We start from the raw sequence: 14,955 nt of genomic DNA, 5'->3' as shown, positions 1-14,955 counted from the left end.
GCACTGGCCACGTGACCACGGAAACTGTCTACGGACAAATGCTGGCTCTACGGCTTGGAGGCAGGGATGAGCACTGCACCCTAGAGTCAGACATGACTGGACTAAATGTCAAGGGGAACCTTCCGCAGGTGAAGGTTCCCCCTGGAATATGGGATGGGAGAAGTGTTGGAGTGTGTTGAAGAAACTCCCGATCAGGATGCCCCCAGTGAGGCAGGAGACAGAAAGACACATAAAAAACCATCTTGTGTCTTTGAAAACAAGTGGTTCTCAGCCTTTGGACACTCATAAGCTCTAACCAGCACGGCCGACAGTTAGGGTTCTGGAAGTTGGGGCGAAGCTCAACAATGTCCAAGCCTCCTTAAGGTCCATAAATCAGAAAGGAAGATCATTATAAATAGCCCCAAATATAGTGTTTTTTTTTGGGGGGGGGGAAGGGTTTTTGATTTCTAAGAAGAGAGATTAAAGCTACACTCACATGTGCACACATGCAAATCTCTTTTTAATTTTAGGAGAGGATGTATTTACATCTCTGTGCTGAACGTGGCACAGGGATATGGCAGTCCTGTGTGGAGATCTAGGGTTGTCTGGGGTAAGCTGCATATTGTTTGGTAGCCAACATGAGGGCAATGCCTTCTTCCTCCAGGTAAATGGCATTAAAAAAACATTTCTAGTATCAGGGCAAGCCCAGATAGTAGCATGTTTTGAAATTCATTCAGCCATCTCTTCATATCTCTGCAGACACAATCAATTTGTTATGTCCAACTATTTTACATTTTTGGAGGACTAGAAACTAGGATTACTATTAAGGGAGTTTCTTCCTGGGGGGGGGGAGTATCTGCTCATGACAGTCTGCTCTGATGTGAAATTAGCCACCATTCTGCAAACAGATTACGACCAGCTTCCCTGTCCATTTTTCTTTGCTCTCCGTGAGTAAACTGATCCATACTAAAAACATGAAAATAAAGAATAAAGCAAACTCCAAAGTCAGAGAGATCCCGTTTTATTTACACAGCAACCTCAATGCTGATGAAGAGTGAGTTGAAAGTTTACATTGCAAGATAAAACCTTTCTCTTTTAATTACCCAGACACGGTGCGTTTGCTGGGGCAGAACATAGAACGTTTAGAACCCGGACTTGTAGAAATCCAGAGACTGGTGCAGGTGTGTGGATCGTCCCTAAGATACAAGGTGCCAACAGCAGAAGAGTCAAGAACTGCACCTTCTGACAAGACAGATGACTTGCTGCTGCATGTCCTCCTCCACCACCTCCACCACCTCGAGGGAAGTGTGGCTGATCCCTTGTCTACCCTCCCTCAAGATCACAGCTAAGGGTAAAAGGGGGTAAGCATGGGCTCCTTCCTCAGTGTACAGAAGCATTACCTCCTGGAAAGAAAAGTGAAATGTAAGCCTAAGTCGTGAGAGAAGTGCTTGTCCAAGAGGACCTGGCTTGTGTGTTTTCACAGCAAGTGGGATGGCAGGAGAGAAGGAAAACTCACCACCATGCCAACTTCAAAGGTGGGTCAGGCATCCCTACCTATTTCTTTGAGAGAGTCCTCAAGTGTGCAGCACCGAGCAGCACGTTCACCCAAGCAACCTTTCTATGCTCATTGAACATGACAGCAGCAAGTCCAATTCCACAAATGGACAAGCGGTGACGAAGAGGGGGGATCACCTGCTGCAGAGGCCCCCTCTCCCCTCCCCATTCCGCTCCTCTAAAGCAACACTCAAGGTTCCCCACCTCCTTCAGGACTGTCCTTGGGCCCCTGCCCAGCAGAGACTTGACACAGATCCAGCAGCGCAGGGAGCCGGCCCATTCACTTTCCTTACCCCCCTCGCTCTGCAATTCCCAGCTGTCGTTGGTTTCTGGGAAGGGGGCGGAAGGGTTAACCCGAAGGAGATCGATCGTTCACAGCCCACGTTCACACGATGTAGGGGAAATCCCCAGCTGCACCATCAGGTAAGGACGAGGCCTGCTCCAAACCAGCTCATGCACGCAGTCGGGGCACCGGTTTTATAGAAACCCCTCTTTCCGGAACTGCTCTTGCAGGATGTTTCTGTACTCGTCAAAGCCACCGTCAATGCGTTGTACAGTGCCGTTCCCACAGACCCATAGCTCCTCACACACCAGGCGGATGAAACGTTCGTCATGGGAAACCAGAATCAGACCACCCTAGAAAAAGATGGATAGGGGAAAAAAGTATTGTACCAAAATGGATGAATCACAGGTAACTGGAATCCCTCTCCCTCATCCCCACTTTTGGTGCTAAGCCAAGAGCTGGCATTATGTGGACCCCTCATTCCCAATGCCACTGAGTCATCTATCTGGAATGTCCAATCTTAAATTCAGTGGAAAGCATGGCTTGAGCAGACTAAGGTCTGTTGGCCTTTAAGACTGCACAGAAGACCTATTCAAGCAAAACAATGAGAAAATCCATTCAACAGGTAAGGCCCAAATGAAGAACAACAACATGGCTACATAGAAGCACTGCACAGCTACCTGCAGAAACAAATAATAATAATAAAAATCTTTAAAAGAGAAAATACCAGCATAGGAGATGGGGAAGGTGGCACTTGCTCCATCAGTAACTAAGCGTTACCAGTCTGCAGGATGGCTTGGGCAAGACCCACTCTGTATGAGATGGACCCGTCGGGACACAGAAAAGCAGACCTGTTCTTTTTGGCCACGTTAAGTAACATGGCACGGAGGGATCTACATGTTTCCAAAGTTAGTGCAAGTTTACATTCTGGCTCTAAGGTATCCATATAGCGACCCAAAATAAGGAAGAATACATGAACGCCTGTTTTGGGTAACAGTGTTCTGGTCTGGGACCCGGAAAGTCCAGGTTCAAGTTGCCACCGAGTCAAAAAACCTGCTCTGGGACACTCTCTCCTTCTTAGCCTAACATACCTCACAGGTTGTTGTAAGGGCAAAAGAAAGAGGGGGAGGAAAAGAGCCATGTATTCTTTGTTTGAGACCAGTAGAGGAATGGCGGGACACACGTGCAGTAATACATAGTAGTCCAAGAAATGGGAAAGGGAGGCACAAGAATATGTGTGTGGGCCAGAAGACTCGGAACTAGGAATGGCTAGTGTTTTCATTCACTTCCTAGTGTTTCAGCTCTTCCTGCTCAAGGGCTCTGCAAAGGTCACCATACATCAGCTGCCTCCTTCGTTCTCCTCCCTGCCCCATGATCAGCTAAACCTCTGAAGGCATTCACAAAAATTTTGCATTCACAAAAAGGCAGAGAGGAACAGAGGGCACGGCTGGAAACATAACACACCCCGATTCCACATTTTGATGCACGCGTTTGGAATTGAATTGTGTTCTGATTAAGGTGTTTTTTAATGCAGAAACAGGTGGAGGGGCTTTTGAAAAGTATCCGCACACGTCAGTGGCTCCAGCAGGGTGCAAACAGGCCAGCCATGGGTCTGTTAAGAATGAACATCCTCCCCTGTTAGGAATACTGGTTACTCTCAGTCTGTTTCCAGGTACAGTTCAGAGTTCGAGAAAACGACCCTACACAATTTGAGGACCACATTTTCCCCCTCCCCAAAACTGTCCTGTTCAGATTTTAATGTCCTCAGAGAGCAGACCTCTTGGGGCAGGAACACAAGAGGCCTTCCTGGCAGCTGCTGCTGGCCTCTCAACCCCCCCCCCCCGGGAGGCTAAGCTACCACAAGCTCCGTTCCTTTGGCAACCTACAAAGGCAGTTTTATTCAGACACTGTCATTCTGGCATTAACATCCTGCTTCAGTGGCATCACCTTAACCTGGTGAGTACCATTATTGCTTCCTTATCAACATGTTTTGATCTTTTAACTGTAACCCCCCCCTTTTAATGGAAAGGAGGGAGATACATTTAATAAAAACAGAGAAATAAAATGCTCCTTTCAGGGAGCCCAAGGCAGCAAGGAGAAAATCTCCAACAGTAGTCACTATTTGCAGTTCTTTCCCCTCACCTCTTTTTATCATGTGGACAACTGCTTGTTCTGCTTAATTTTAAATTACCTATTTTAATCAAGGGATTTTAAGATGGCTCTGAATTGTTGTAAACTCCTTCAAGAACCTACTCTGGCTGAAAATTGCAGCAGGCAGTAAGTCTAGTTCATTGTCTTTCAGAGACAAGTGCCCCCGATCACCAGCACCGGATGATGGTGGTGGGACTAAACATCTCAGTACAGTGGTGCCTTGAGTTATGAACTTAATCCGTTCCGGAATTATGGTCGTAACTCAAGTTGGTCGTAATTCAAAGCACCATTTCCCATAGGAATACACTGAAATGCGATTAATCCGTTCCGGCCGGGAAAAATTCCAGCAGGGATTAAAAATGCTACAACTGCACACTGCAAGACCCGTCAAAACACAGAAACATAATCCTCCCAGAATCAAACAAATCCATTCCAGCAGGGACTAAAAAACACGGAAACATAACCCCCCAGCCCAAACTCACACTGCAAAATCCTGTACAGCCCTCACCCAGAACAGGCAGTTTTTTAAATTTTAAAAAGCAGAACCAGGCAGTCCGAAGCCTCTCTCAGAATGCAGGAGCTGCAAAGAAGCAGCCTCTTCACTGACCAAGGGTTAGCAGTTTAAATTCCCCATCCCCCCCCCTTTTTACAAAGCAAAATTTTGCGACCAGAGCGGGTTGTAACTCAAACTGGTCGCAAGTCAGAACAATTGTAAGTCAAGGCACCACCGTACTCTTCAGAAAGCAAAGCACCAGCAGCCGGAGCAAAGCTGCAGAAAGACAGCATGTCTCCAGAGGAGCTCGGCTGCTACTCAAGAGGAAGATTTACCCGGAATTTGTTGAGTGCCTTCGCCAGAGCCTCGATAGTCTCCATGTCAAGGTGGTTTGTCGGTTCATCCAGAATATAGAAGTTGGGACTGGAAAGTAAAGGAGATTCGATGAAATTGATATTGGCCTGGAAGAGTCTCAAAATGAGCTTCAAATGCACACACCTGCTGTTTGGACAGAAGCGTCCAGCGTTAACAAGGCTGGAAACCCAAGAAGCTGCTCAGCAGTTTTAATACAAGGCCCTTATGCGCCTTCAAGTCTACTGAGGCATGAGGTGATTCCCAAGGCATTGTCCTGAACTAGCAGATCCTTGCCTTATGGGGAAGGGCCACAACACAGGCCTGGAGTCAATAGCTTTGATTATAGAAAGCTCCAGGTTCTAATCCCTAACATGGCCGGAGGAAGCAAGGGCTGCGATAGAGCTCAGCCTCTTGAAGACCTGCTCAGAATGGAGCACTAGTCTGAACTGAAATATAGTAGTTCACCCTATCTTATTTCCAAGCAGGCTCAAAAGATGCTTCTGCCCAAAAATGAAACAGGAAGGCGAAAGAGCGGGGCTGCATGCACGCCACCACAAGCCACATAAAGGCTGCCTCCAGCCCTAAGTTCTGAAAGGCAAGACAAGGCCTTACCAAGGCATGGTCATCTGCGCAAAAGCCACTCTGCTCTTCTGGCCTCCAGACAGGGTGGCCACGGGGCGGACGGCCAGCTCTCCAGATACGCCATAGCACCCCAACTGATGCCGGTACTCCTCTTCGGTCTTCCCTGGAACCCACATATAGAAAACAGGCATCAAATGCGTGGGTTTCATAACGTCACCATACCAATGCATCTCTCTTTCTGGAGAGAAGCATCTCTAAACATCCCTTGGTCCATCTCTTGAGCTCAGTAAAATCCACTCTAAACTCAGTAAAATCTATCTTGCCTGGCAGCAGCTCTCCAGCTTTTTGAACAGGGTTCTTTCTTAGCCCATCTGAAGGGTCACTGGTGGTATCCCATAAAGCACTAACCGGGCCTGACTGCCGTAGAATAATGAAGGGGGTCTATAAGGCCCCTGAGTCCAACCCCCTGCTCTAAATCAAAGCAGATCTGATAGATGGTTGACCAATTTTCTCTTGAATGCCTAGAGCATTGGAGTGCTTACCACCTCCCGAGGTCATTGCTTCCATTGTCATACTACTCTAACAGGTAACACATTTTTTCCTGATACTCAGCCAAAATCTGGCTTCCTGTAACTTGAGCCCATTCTTATGTATCCTGCTGCACTCTGGGACGATGGAGAACAGATCCTACCCCTCCTCTGATCCTGCTATGTTTCTGAAATCAGGTGTGTTCAGGGTGGTACTGGGAGGGACTGGCCTTCAGAACAAGGCAGTACGGAAGATCATAGAGAGGTCTAAACAGGAAATGGCATAACAATGACAAGCAGAAGGCCCAAGGCTAGCAGGCAGGCCACCAGGTAAGTCAGGTAGCATCTTTTGTGACATGACATTCTTGCACATCTCACCTAAAAAGTGAGGGCAAAGAGGCACCAGAACAGAGATGGGGAACATGTGACGTTCCAGGTATTATAACACAGCAACTCCCATCATCCACTGGCTACGCTCAGTGGGGCTGAAGAGAACTGCAGTCAAACATTGAGACTGCCACTGATGCTTCCTGACAAAGTTATATAATATGCATTTGAACAAAATACATTAAGAAGGGCAAAGACATTAGAGCACGTTGGATGCCATATAAAAGATGCTTGCATCTTTTGAAATTCTATGACGCGATACAAGTGTTTGATGAATGGATGAAGACAAAGGACTAACTGTCCCAAAGTTCATTAGGAAAGCTTTAACAAAGTTGAAAATAAAAGGGAATGGTAGATCACTTTTGAGTACTCTGTAGCTAGAACCCCCTAGAAAGGGTCACCCTAAGTTGGAATTGTCCTGATGGCACATAATATATTTTTGTAGAGTCACTGAAGGGCAGTGAGTCACATCCCTACCCCCCACCCCCCGGCCACATACCTGGCTACATCAAACCCACCCCGGTTTTTGTCATGAACAAGGTAACTCCATAGAAATCCATTTGCCTACCTGGGAACTTCTTGGCTAGTAACTCGGTGGCACTGATGTCCAGATCTAGCTGATCCACATGGTGCTGGCTGAAATAGCCAACTTTAAGATTCCTGCCAAGTCAGAGGAGAGAGAAAGCACCTTTACAAGCGCTGCCTTTTCAAGGGACAACCACCATCTGCTGAAAATGCTCAAATGAAAGAATAGCTTTTTTTCTCCCGCCTTCCTTCCCTCCCTCCCTCCATGAGCAGGTGTATTGTCTCCCATCCTTGAGAAGAGAGTTCAAGGATCTAACTAACTGTGTTGTTCTTTCTGTTGGCCATGATTCATAACTTTTTCACACCAGGTATTACAAAGCAGGTATCACTAGCTCTCTGAACCAACTCCCAATTTTTATACTCAACTCACAATGGTTAACCCTCCCCATCTGTGTATATTCAGAGGGTACAAGCAGTTTTGCCTTAGTTAAGTAACCAACCATTATTCGTTGTTACTATCAATCACATGTGAAAGGCCTCTGGAATGGGGTGGCTGGGGCAATTTATTTGTTTCTTTAAAATATTTTATGTTGTCTTATAGGGAGAAAAGAGCTCACAAAAATAACAATGAACATATATCTCTCTCTCTCACACACATACACATACAGAGAGAGAGAGCAAAATCTTTGATCCATAAAAATGTAACCAAATAATAAGCAACAGCAGTTTAAAAGCCAAGTCAATTAACATAATTAATTAAAAGCAGATTGGAATGAAAGGGTTTAAGGCCTGTTTAAAGACAGCCACAGGCTAAAATGAGTGAAGAATCTAAAATTGCATGCTGCTGAATCCCTTTCAATTAGTATGAAATAGCTTATGCAGAGCAGGATTTGATGTTTCAATTTTCCTACCTCACTCCACATTCAAAGTTTCTTTGTTCCAATAAGGGGCAAAGCAATAAATGTAAATGTGGAATAGTACAAGACATTTAAGATGGATGGAAGACGTGTAAGATGTAATCAAGCCCTGCACAGTAAAGAAACCCCAATATTTAGTAGCTGGTATTTCTTCTAAAGCCTTAAAATTTTAGACCCATGGTTCCCAATCTTGGGTCCCAGATGCTCTTGGGCTAAAACTCCCTGAAACCTTCTCTGCTAGCTGTGCAGGCCCAGATTTCTAGCAGTTGTAGTCCAAGAACATATGGGGACCCAAGGTTGGGATGCACTGGGCTAGACATTCCAGAGGTCTTCCCATCTGCAATCATAAGGGCTAGAAACATACTTCTGGAATTGAAAAACATGTGAACATTTCCATGATTTGTATTTCAGGATCTGAAGCAGCTGAAATTCATCCCATCGCTGGGATGAGGCTTCTACCAGATAGAAGCCAATATGAGCTACATACCTGAAGCCTGTGCTGTTTTCAGAGCTCAGAGTTCAGCAACAAGCCTTTTATAGTTTAACCGCTCCACCCCACTGCCCTCTTACCTGTGAGCATGCCGAATCCCCCGCACAGGTGCAAGGTCCCCCATCAGGATCTTCAACATAGTGGATTTGCCAGCTCCATTCTCTCCTACCTGGGGGGGAGGGGGGACAGAGACATTCTCTTGAGATCTGTTGGTGGATCTGTAACTCTTGGGAGTTGGGAGAAGACAACGTGTGCTAGCATAGCATGAATAAGCAGCAATTCTCAGCCGTTATTTTAGTTTAGCTCCACTTTGTGTTATGTGGTCCCACAGCTCCCTGACAGATTCAGGGCACACACAACTTCACTGCATTGTGCATGAGTTGTGTACTCTGGGAAACTGCCAAAGGAAGCCTTTAATCAACAGCCATTTGCTGCTGCTGACATTGCTCCTGTTGCGCACACAGAGCAGCGCAACAGGATTTCGGCCGTAGCCTTTTAGAGGATATGAACTAAAGCTAAAGGGGGCCACAGGAAGGCACCAAATGCAAGATGACGGGAAGTACATCAGAAGTGAGATGCACAGGTTGAAGCAAGGCCCAAACCTGCTCTATGGTATTTGCAACACTGAAGTGAGCCTTTCCCTTCTGCAGAAAGATCTGAACATCATTAGCTTTAAAGGCTCTTCTTTGTTACATTTTTTTTAGCAGTTATTCAAATCTAAACCAACATCATGAGCCCAAAGGCTTTGCAATCGAGCACCTGGCAAACAGCACGTTGGATTTTTCCAATCAATGAGATCCCCACAGCCTCACGTCTACTGAAAACCTGGCTCCTGCAATTCATGGAGAATGGAAGTCCAGGTGCAAAATGTCACCATCACAACCTAGCTGGGCTTGTTTAACGGGTGCAGCTACTGTACATTTGTTAAGAAATTCCATCTATCAGTTCTAGCCTAGGATACAAACTGGTTTCTCAGGAGTTCTGTTTCTTTGTTCCCTTTATTTTAGTCCTTTTCTTCTTTTTCCGTGGGGAAAGAGGAGAAGAGCAAACAACCCCCTCCTTACCACGCAGATGCGAGACTCGAGGTCCGCTGAGACTGAGAGGGAGCGGAAAACGTAGTTATCGGGCTCGTAGTAAAAGTCAACTTCATCCAACTGCAAGATGGGGGGAGAAAACTTCTCAAAGCCATCTGGGAACCTGCAGGAAGAGGGACAAAGGAGCTCAGCAAAGAACGACGGGCCACAGGGTCGTCTGCTCCATGGCAGGCAACCCTGCTCTGTATGATGCCTTATTCCTAGCACTGTGTTGGCCCTCCAGAAAAACATTCTGTGATAATACTATTTAGCAATTCATGTTCAACGTTCATAGTGCTTTTTGTTATCCAAAGTACTTCACATGCATGTTACAGCAGACTCTCTAAAGCAGTCTTTTGCAGCCAGGTGCCCTGCACATCTGCTAGACAATGATTCGTATTATCCCCAGATGTGCTTGGGGATGAGAAAAGCGGTAGTCCCACATTTCCAAAGGGAGAATTTAGACTGGGGAGAATTTAGTCTGAGGTTACACAACCATCTTCCAGAAACTAAGCAAGTCTAGGTTTTGCCACCTGCTGAGAAGGGAGAACCCAACACAGGAAAAAACTGAGTTCCATAGGAAAAATGGAACATAAGCTTAGCAAGGAAAGTGTAGATTCTCTTGTCTGAACGGCCCTCTTGTTAGGCAGGCCAACACCGGGATCTCCCTCTAGCAAATGGGAGGCTAACGCCAAGGCAGAGGGCCACCTGCAAGGCTGGCGGCCCAGAGCGCTAATTAAACTCAATCTGCCATCACCTTACACCAGCTGTATGGCATCCTGGCGGCATGGGTACCAAGGGAATATGTCAGGCACACACACTGCGCTCCTCCGAAATGTTCTGAAAAGAACTGCCGGACAGACCTGAAATCATGCAGCTTTCAGAACCGACAGGTAAGGGTGGTCCTGTCTCTCCCTCTCCCTTGTGTTAAGACAGCACTCAGCTGTCGCCTTTCCGTATAAGAGCCACTTACTTCATTATCACTTCAGACTCTTTGTCCACAGGCTTCAGCTTGGGCCTAAGACACAAAAGAATGGAACAGCCATGACCGCCAAGAAGGAACCACATATAAGGATGAGCTCTACCTTCATTGCTTTAGATCTAGGCAAGGTCTTTCAGCTGGTGCAACTGCCACCCTCTCTCTACTCCTCACCTCTCTCTATATATACGGCCTCGAGAACTTCAGCTTTTCAGCTGAAGTTCTCAAGGCAGTGTTTTCCTGTTGTTGTTATTTAGTTGTTTAGTCGTGTCCGACTCTTCATGACCCCATGGACCAGGGCACGCCAGGCCGTCCTGTCTTCCACTGCCTCCCAGAGCTGGTCCAAATTCATGTTGCTCGCTTCAATGACACTGTCCAACCATCTCATCCTCTGTCATCCCCTTCTCCTCCTGCCTTCACACTTTCCTAACATCAGGGTCTTTTCCAGGGAATCTTCTCTTCTCATGAGTGTTTTCCGAGCTCCATTCAAAAGCAAACGAGTCAACTGCCCCACTTTCCCTTGGCCCAGTAAGGCACAAACACCTCGGCGGTTCTCTTTCCCTCAATCCGAGAACTTGGTAACAATATTTTTTTTTGGACTACAGCTCCCAGGGTTCCCTAGCCAGTATGTCCATGGCTGGGTGATTCTGGGAACTGTGGTCCAGCACAATAATGTTTCCCAGTTCTGCCCCATCTAAAGTGAAGGCAAGAGGCTTAGCTTGGTGTCACAATGCTCAGCTTGAAAATACGGGGAGTGGGGCAGAAAAAAAGAGAGGGAAATCCTGAGATGTGGTTTCCCGCGAAGGAAATATAGCTGAAGAAATGTTACTACCCTGGCAATAGTTTAGGTCACCCTTTCAATAGGCACGTGATTTCCAGAATTATTGGACTACGGCCCCCAGAAGTCTACAGGAATTCTCCTAACCAGACCCTTGGGAGGTTTTAGCCAAATCTCTGCAACCACATTCAACTGAAAAATAACGGCTTCTTTCAAACAAGACAAAAGTTGGAAGTGGCTTGGCACGGCAGGGCTAAATTCTCAAGAATTTAGGGTGCCTTCTCAAGAAATGACCAGACTTATAATCTCTTGGGAGTTCCCAGAAGAGTTCCTAGGCCCTTCCCAGCCACTTCTTCCATCTTCATTGAAGCCATTATTTCTCAGCTGAAAGTGATGACAGACACCTGAAAAGACTCCCAAATGTTTGGCTGGGAAAACTCCTCCAGATCTCTGGGTATTATATTTCATGAATTCCAAAAAATCCCATGCCTAATCATCAATGTGTTCCCGCCATGACTGGCTTGAAGTATTTCATTCTTTATCCTTTTGCTTGGGCTGAAGAATGGCAAAGTTTTTTTTTATCCTACTACTTATGTTAATCACACCATCTGTGCAAATTTGAGTGCATCATGATCTATGACCATGGTTTGGACCATTTTCTCTACTTGCCATTTTTGCTTTCCCTTTCTCCCCTGGCCTTCTGGTCTTCTTTTCCAATATACTTCGCTGAAACAAAAACTTTCCTCCGCTATACCATCTCCTTATTTATACTTAGACGCATACGTCTCCCACTGACAACTTTTGACTATCAGCCTTAACAACCATCATTAAGATTTATATTTTTCACCTTCCCCCAAATATATCTTGATACTGTTTTGATGTCCTGCAAGATTTGTGGCCATTGTTTTGCCTGTCCATCTGGAGAGCCCAGTGTTTTCTGTCTCCAGAGAGAACGGTGGAATCAAAACATACCCCCATATTTACTACCCACCCGAAATGCAAACTAAAGTGTGTACTCACAGCTTCTCCAGCAGTTTGAGTTTGCTCTGTACTTGGGACGCCCGGTTTGCATTATAGCGAAATCGATCAATAAACACCTATAGGAAAAGAAAAGATCAGAGTATTGTACAGGAGAAGCAACCCCCCACAACTGCACTTACTGATTCTAATTTAATTCAATTGTGTACAAGGATATCCTGGTGACTTTAAGTGGACATATTTTTACTTGTTCATTTTAGGATTGTAATGCTGCTAAAGAAGTCTTAAATAATCCTATATTTTTAACCTTCAATCAAAACAGTACTGTCTGATGGTTTAAATTGGGATCTTACTGTTGATAACTTTGCATAAGGAAAACAGCACAAACCTTGGGAGCAAATTGCTGCTCATTAATAAGGTGCTGATTGCATTCTTAGATGTGGGCTTAATTGCGTAATTGGCATGTGATCTTCATTAGTGTGTGGCAGACTTAGCCCACTTCCTGTATGCAATGATAAATCTACAAGAGGATTCTGGCCACTGATTTGTAAGCAAAGGGGAGGAAAAAACTTCCTTGTTTTTCAAACAAATTTCAAATTTACAATGTGTGGTTTGTTTTCCTTTAGAATCTCAGGATTCACTAAGATCACCCAGAATGTGATTAGTGTTTGTGTTAAGGCAGATGTTACTTGCCATGGCTAAACACCTCAGCACCTCATCAATTAGGTACAATTAGCCACGGCAACTTATATAAACCTTGAATGACTATCAGTAAGATTCTAGCCAATATATGGAAAGTATGAATTATACAGGCACAGAAATACAACAATTTTGAGAGAAAATATAGACTTACAATCAAAGGACAGGAGACCTCTGAATCTATTACAATTTTGAGAGAAAATATAGACTTACAATCAAAGGACAGAAGACCTCTGAATCTATTATCAGTACAAGAAAATGAGCTCAACAGTCCTCTTATATCAAATTTCATCCCATTTACTCTTATCTCCCCAACAGAGGATTCTTCGTTTTCTAGAGTGTAATGAGGAGCGAACAAAGGGACGGGTCCGGTTAAACAAATCTCCAGTGGGGATCACAATTGGCAGCAGGTGAAAACCCACTTCCTGTCTATCCCCCAAAGATCCAACACTAGATTCCAGCTTTAACTTCTGCCTGCCATATTTAAGGTGATGCATGAATGTCCCTCAGGAGACCATGTCTGAGCAGGGGTATTTCTCAGCTCTTCTCCGATGTGGGGTGAAATGGCTCACGAAGATGGGCCTCACCCTTTTTAGTTACTCCTACAGCATGATGGAGCAGGCACTGCCACATTCCTAATTGCGCTCTGCTGCTCCTCCTCACCTGGATGTGTTCCCGGTATTGCTGCTGGGCCTCATACTCGCGCTGCTGGTTCTTTAGCCGCTCTTCTTTGATCTTGACGAAGTTCTCAAAATCGCCACGATAGCTGTCTAGCCTCTGCGAGTGCAGGTGAATAACATCGGTGGCCACGGCATTGAGGAAGTTCCGATCGTGAGACACCACCAGGATCGTCGACTGCCAAGTCTAGGAGGGCCAACAACCGAAAGACTTACACTACCAGACCAAAGGCCCCAAAATTTGTTTCCCCGAAGAGCTATATCATAGTTCTAACATATACATTGATTTATTAGGCATCCTTCAGTCTCAGAGGCTATGGTAACATGCTCTGAATACAGGACTTGGAACAGCATCTAGTGTGGCTGAGGAGGCCAATTCGAGAGTGACCATCCCTTCCACACTGAAGACAAATACAATCTGCCCCCTGTCCAGCTCCCTGGTTTGGTTGCTTTTGGGATGGCCTCTTTGCCTCGGCCTGCTGGACAAGGGTCTCCTCAAATTGGGAGAGGCCATGCTGCACCACCGGCCTCCAGGCTGAACACTCAAGAGGTCAAGGTTTCCCATCTATAGAGGTCCATTCCTAAGGCCTTCAGATCCTGCTTGCAGATCTCCTTGTATCGCCGCTGTGGTCTCCCTCTGGGGCGATTTCCCTGCACTAATTCTCCATGCAGGAGATCTTTTGGAATCTGACCATCAACCATTCTCACAACATGCCCAAGCTAATGCAGACGTCGCTGTTTCAGTAATGTATACATGCTAAGAATTCCAGCTCGTTCTACGACTGCTCTGTTTGGAACTTTGTCCTGCTAGGTGATACCAAAAATGCATCGGAGACAACACATATGGAACATATACATTAATTCCCAATCAAAACTAGAAGGGATACTACCTCAGCTTTCCCCAACATGGTGCCCTCAAGATATTCTGAATGACACATCCCATAAATCTTGACTTCTGATCATGCTGGTTGGAGCTACTGGGAGCCAAAATATAGGATCACAGAATAATTGAGCTGAAAGAGGCCTATAAGGCCATCAAGTCCAACCCCCCACTCAATACAGAAATCCAAATCAAAGAAGATGTGACAGATTATCTAAATTTCTCTTGAATGCCTCAAATGATGGAGCACTGACTGCCTCCCGAGGTCATTGGTTCCAATGCCGTACTGCTCTAGCAGTTAAGAAGTCCTTCCCTATATTAAACCTAAATCTGACTTCCTGTAGCTGGATCTCATTATTACATGTTCTGTGCTCTGGGACGATCAAGAACAGATCCTGTCCCTCCTTTGTATGACAGCCTTCCAAGTATGCTATCCTATCTCCTCTCAGCCTTCTTTTCTCATGGCTAAACATGCCCAGTTCTTTCAGTCTTTCTTCCTAGGGTTTGATTTCCTGTCCCTTGATCTGTTGCCCTCCTTTGAACTTGCTCCATCAAACTGGGGACACCTGTGCTATATCTTTTGCTTTCAACCAAGTGAGTCAGCATAATGAAATAGGCAGAGTCCTGAACTCAAGGACCTGGAATCAAA

General features: G+C 45.7%; 1 protein-coding gene across 2 annotated transcripts in view; it reads right to left on the bottom strand.

Moving 5' to 3' along the window:
• Positions 1 to 984: 984 nt before the first annotated feature.
• ABCF3 (ATP binding cassette subfamily F member 3) overlaps positions 985 to 14,955 on the bottom strand; it is a 36,214-nt gene continuing 22,243 nt past the window's right edge. The window contains exons 13-22 of one of the 2 annotated variants that reach the window (XM_072996296.2): positions 13,337 to 13,613; positions 12,904 to 12,929; positions 12,093 to 12,169; positions 10,289 to 10,333; positions 9,307 to 9,439; positions 8,323 to 8,411; positions 6,879 to 6,970; positions 5,427 to 5,559; positions 4,796 to 4,883; positions 985 to 2,169 (exon numbers count right to left, since the gene is read on the bottom strand). In XM_072996296.2, coding sequence (XP_072852397.2) covers positions 2,011 to 2,169; positions 4,796 to 4,883; positions 5,427 to 5,559; positions 6,879 to 6,970; positions 8,323 to 8,411; positions 9,307 to 9,439; positions 10,289 to 10,333; positions 12,093 to 12,169; positions 12,904 to 12,929; positions 13,337 to 13,613 — 1,119 coding nt within the window. In that variant the 3' untranslated portion in view covers positions 985 to 2,010. The remainder of the gene's footprint in view (positions 2,170 to 4,795; positions 4,884 to 5,426; positions 5,560 to 6,878; positions 6,971 to 8,322; positions 8,412 to 9,306; positions 9,440 to 10,288; positions 10,334 to 12,092; positions 12,170 to 12,903; positions 12,930 to 13,336; positions 13,614 to 14,955) is intronic. The other variant, XM_020815765.3, reaches the window with a different exon arrangement.

Source organism: Pogona vitticeps, chromosome 3, assembly GCF_051106095.1.
Source record: "Pogona vitticeps strain Pit_001003342236 chromosome 3, PviZW2.1, whole genome shotgun sequence".
In the NCBI taxonomy this organism is placed as follows: domain Eukaryota; kingdom Metazoa; phylum Chordata; class Lepidosauria; order Squamata; family Agamidae; genus Pogona; species Pogona vitticeps.
Note: the sequence above shows the minus strand (reverse complement) of the source record. Positions and strands in the feature narration are given on the sequence as shown.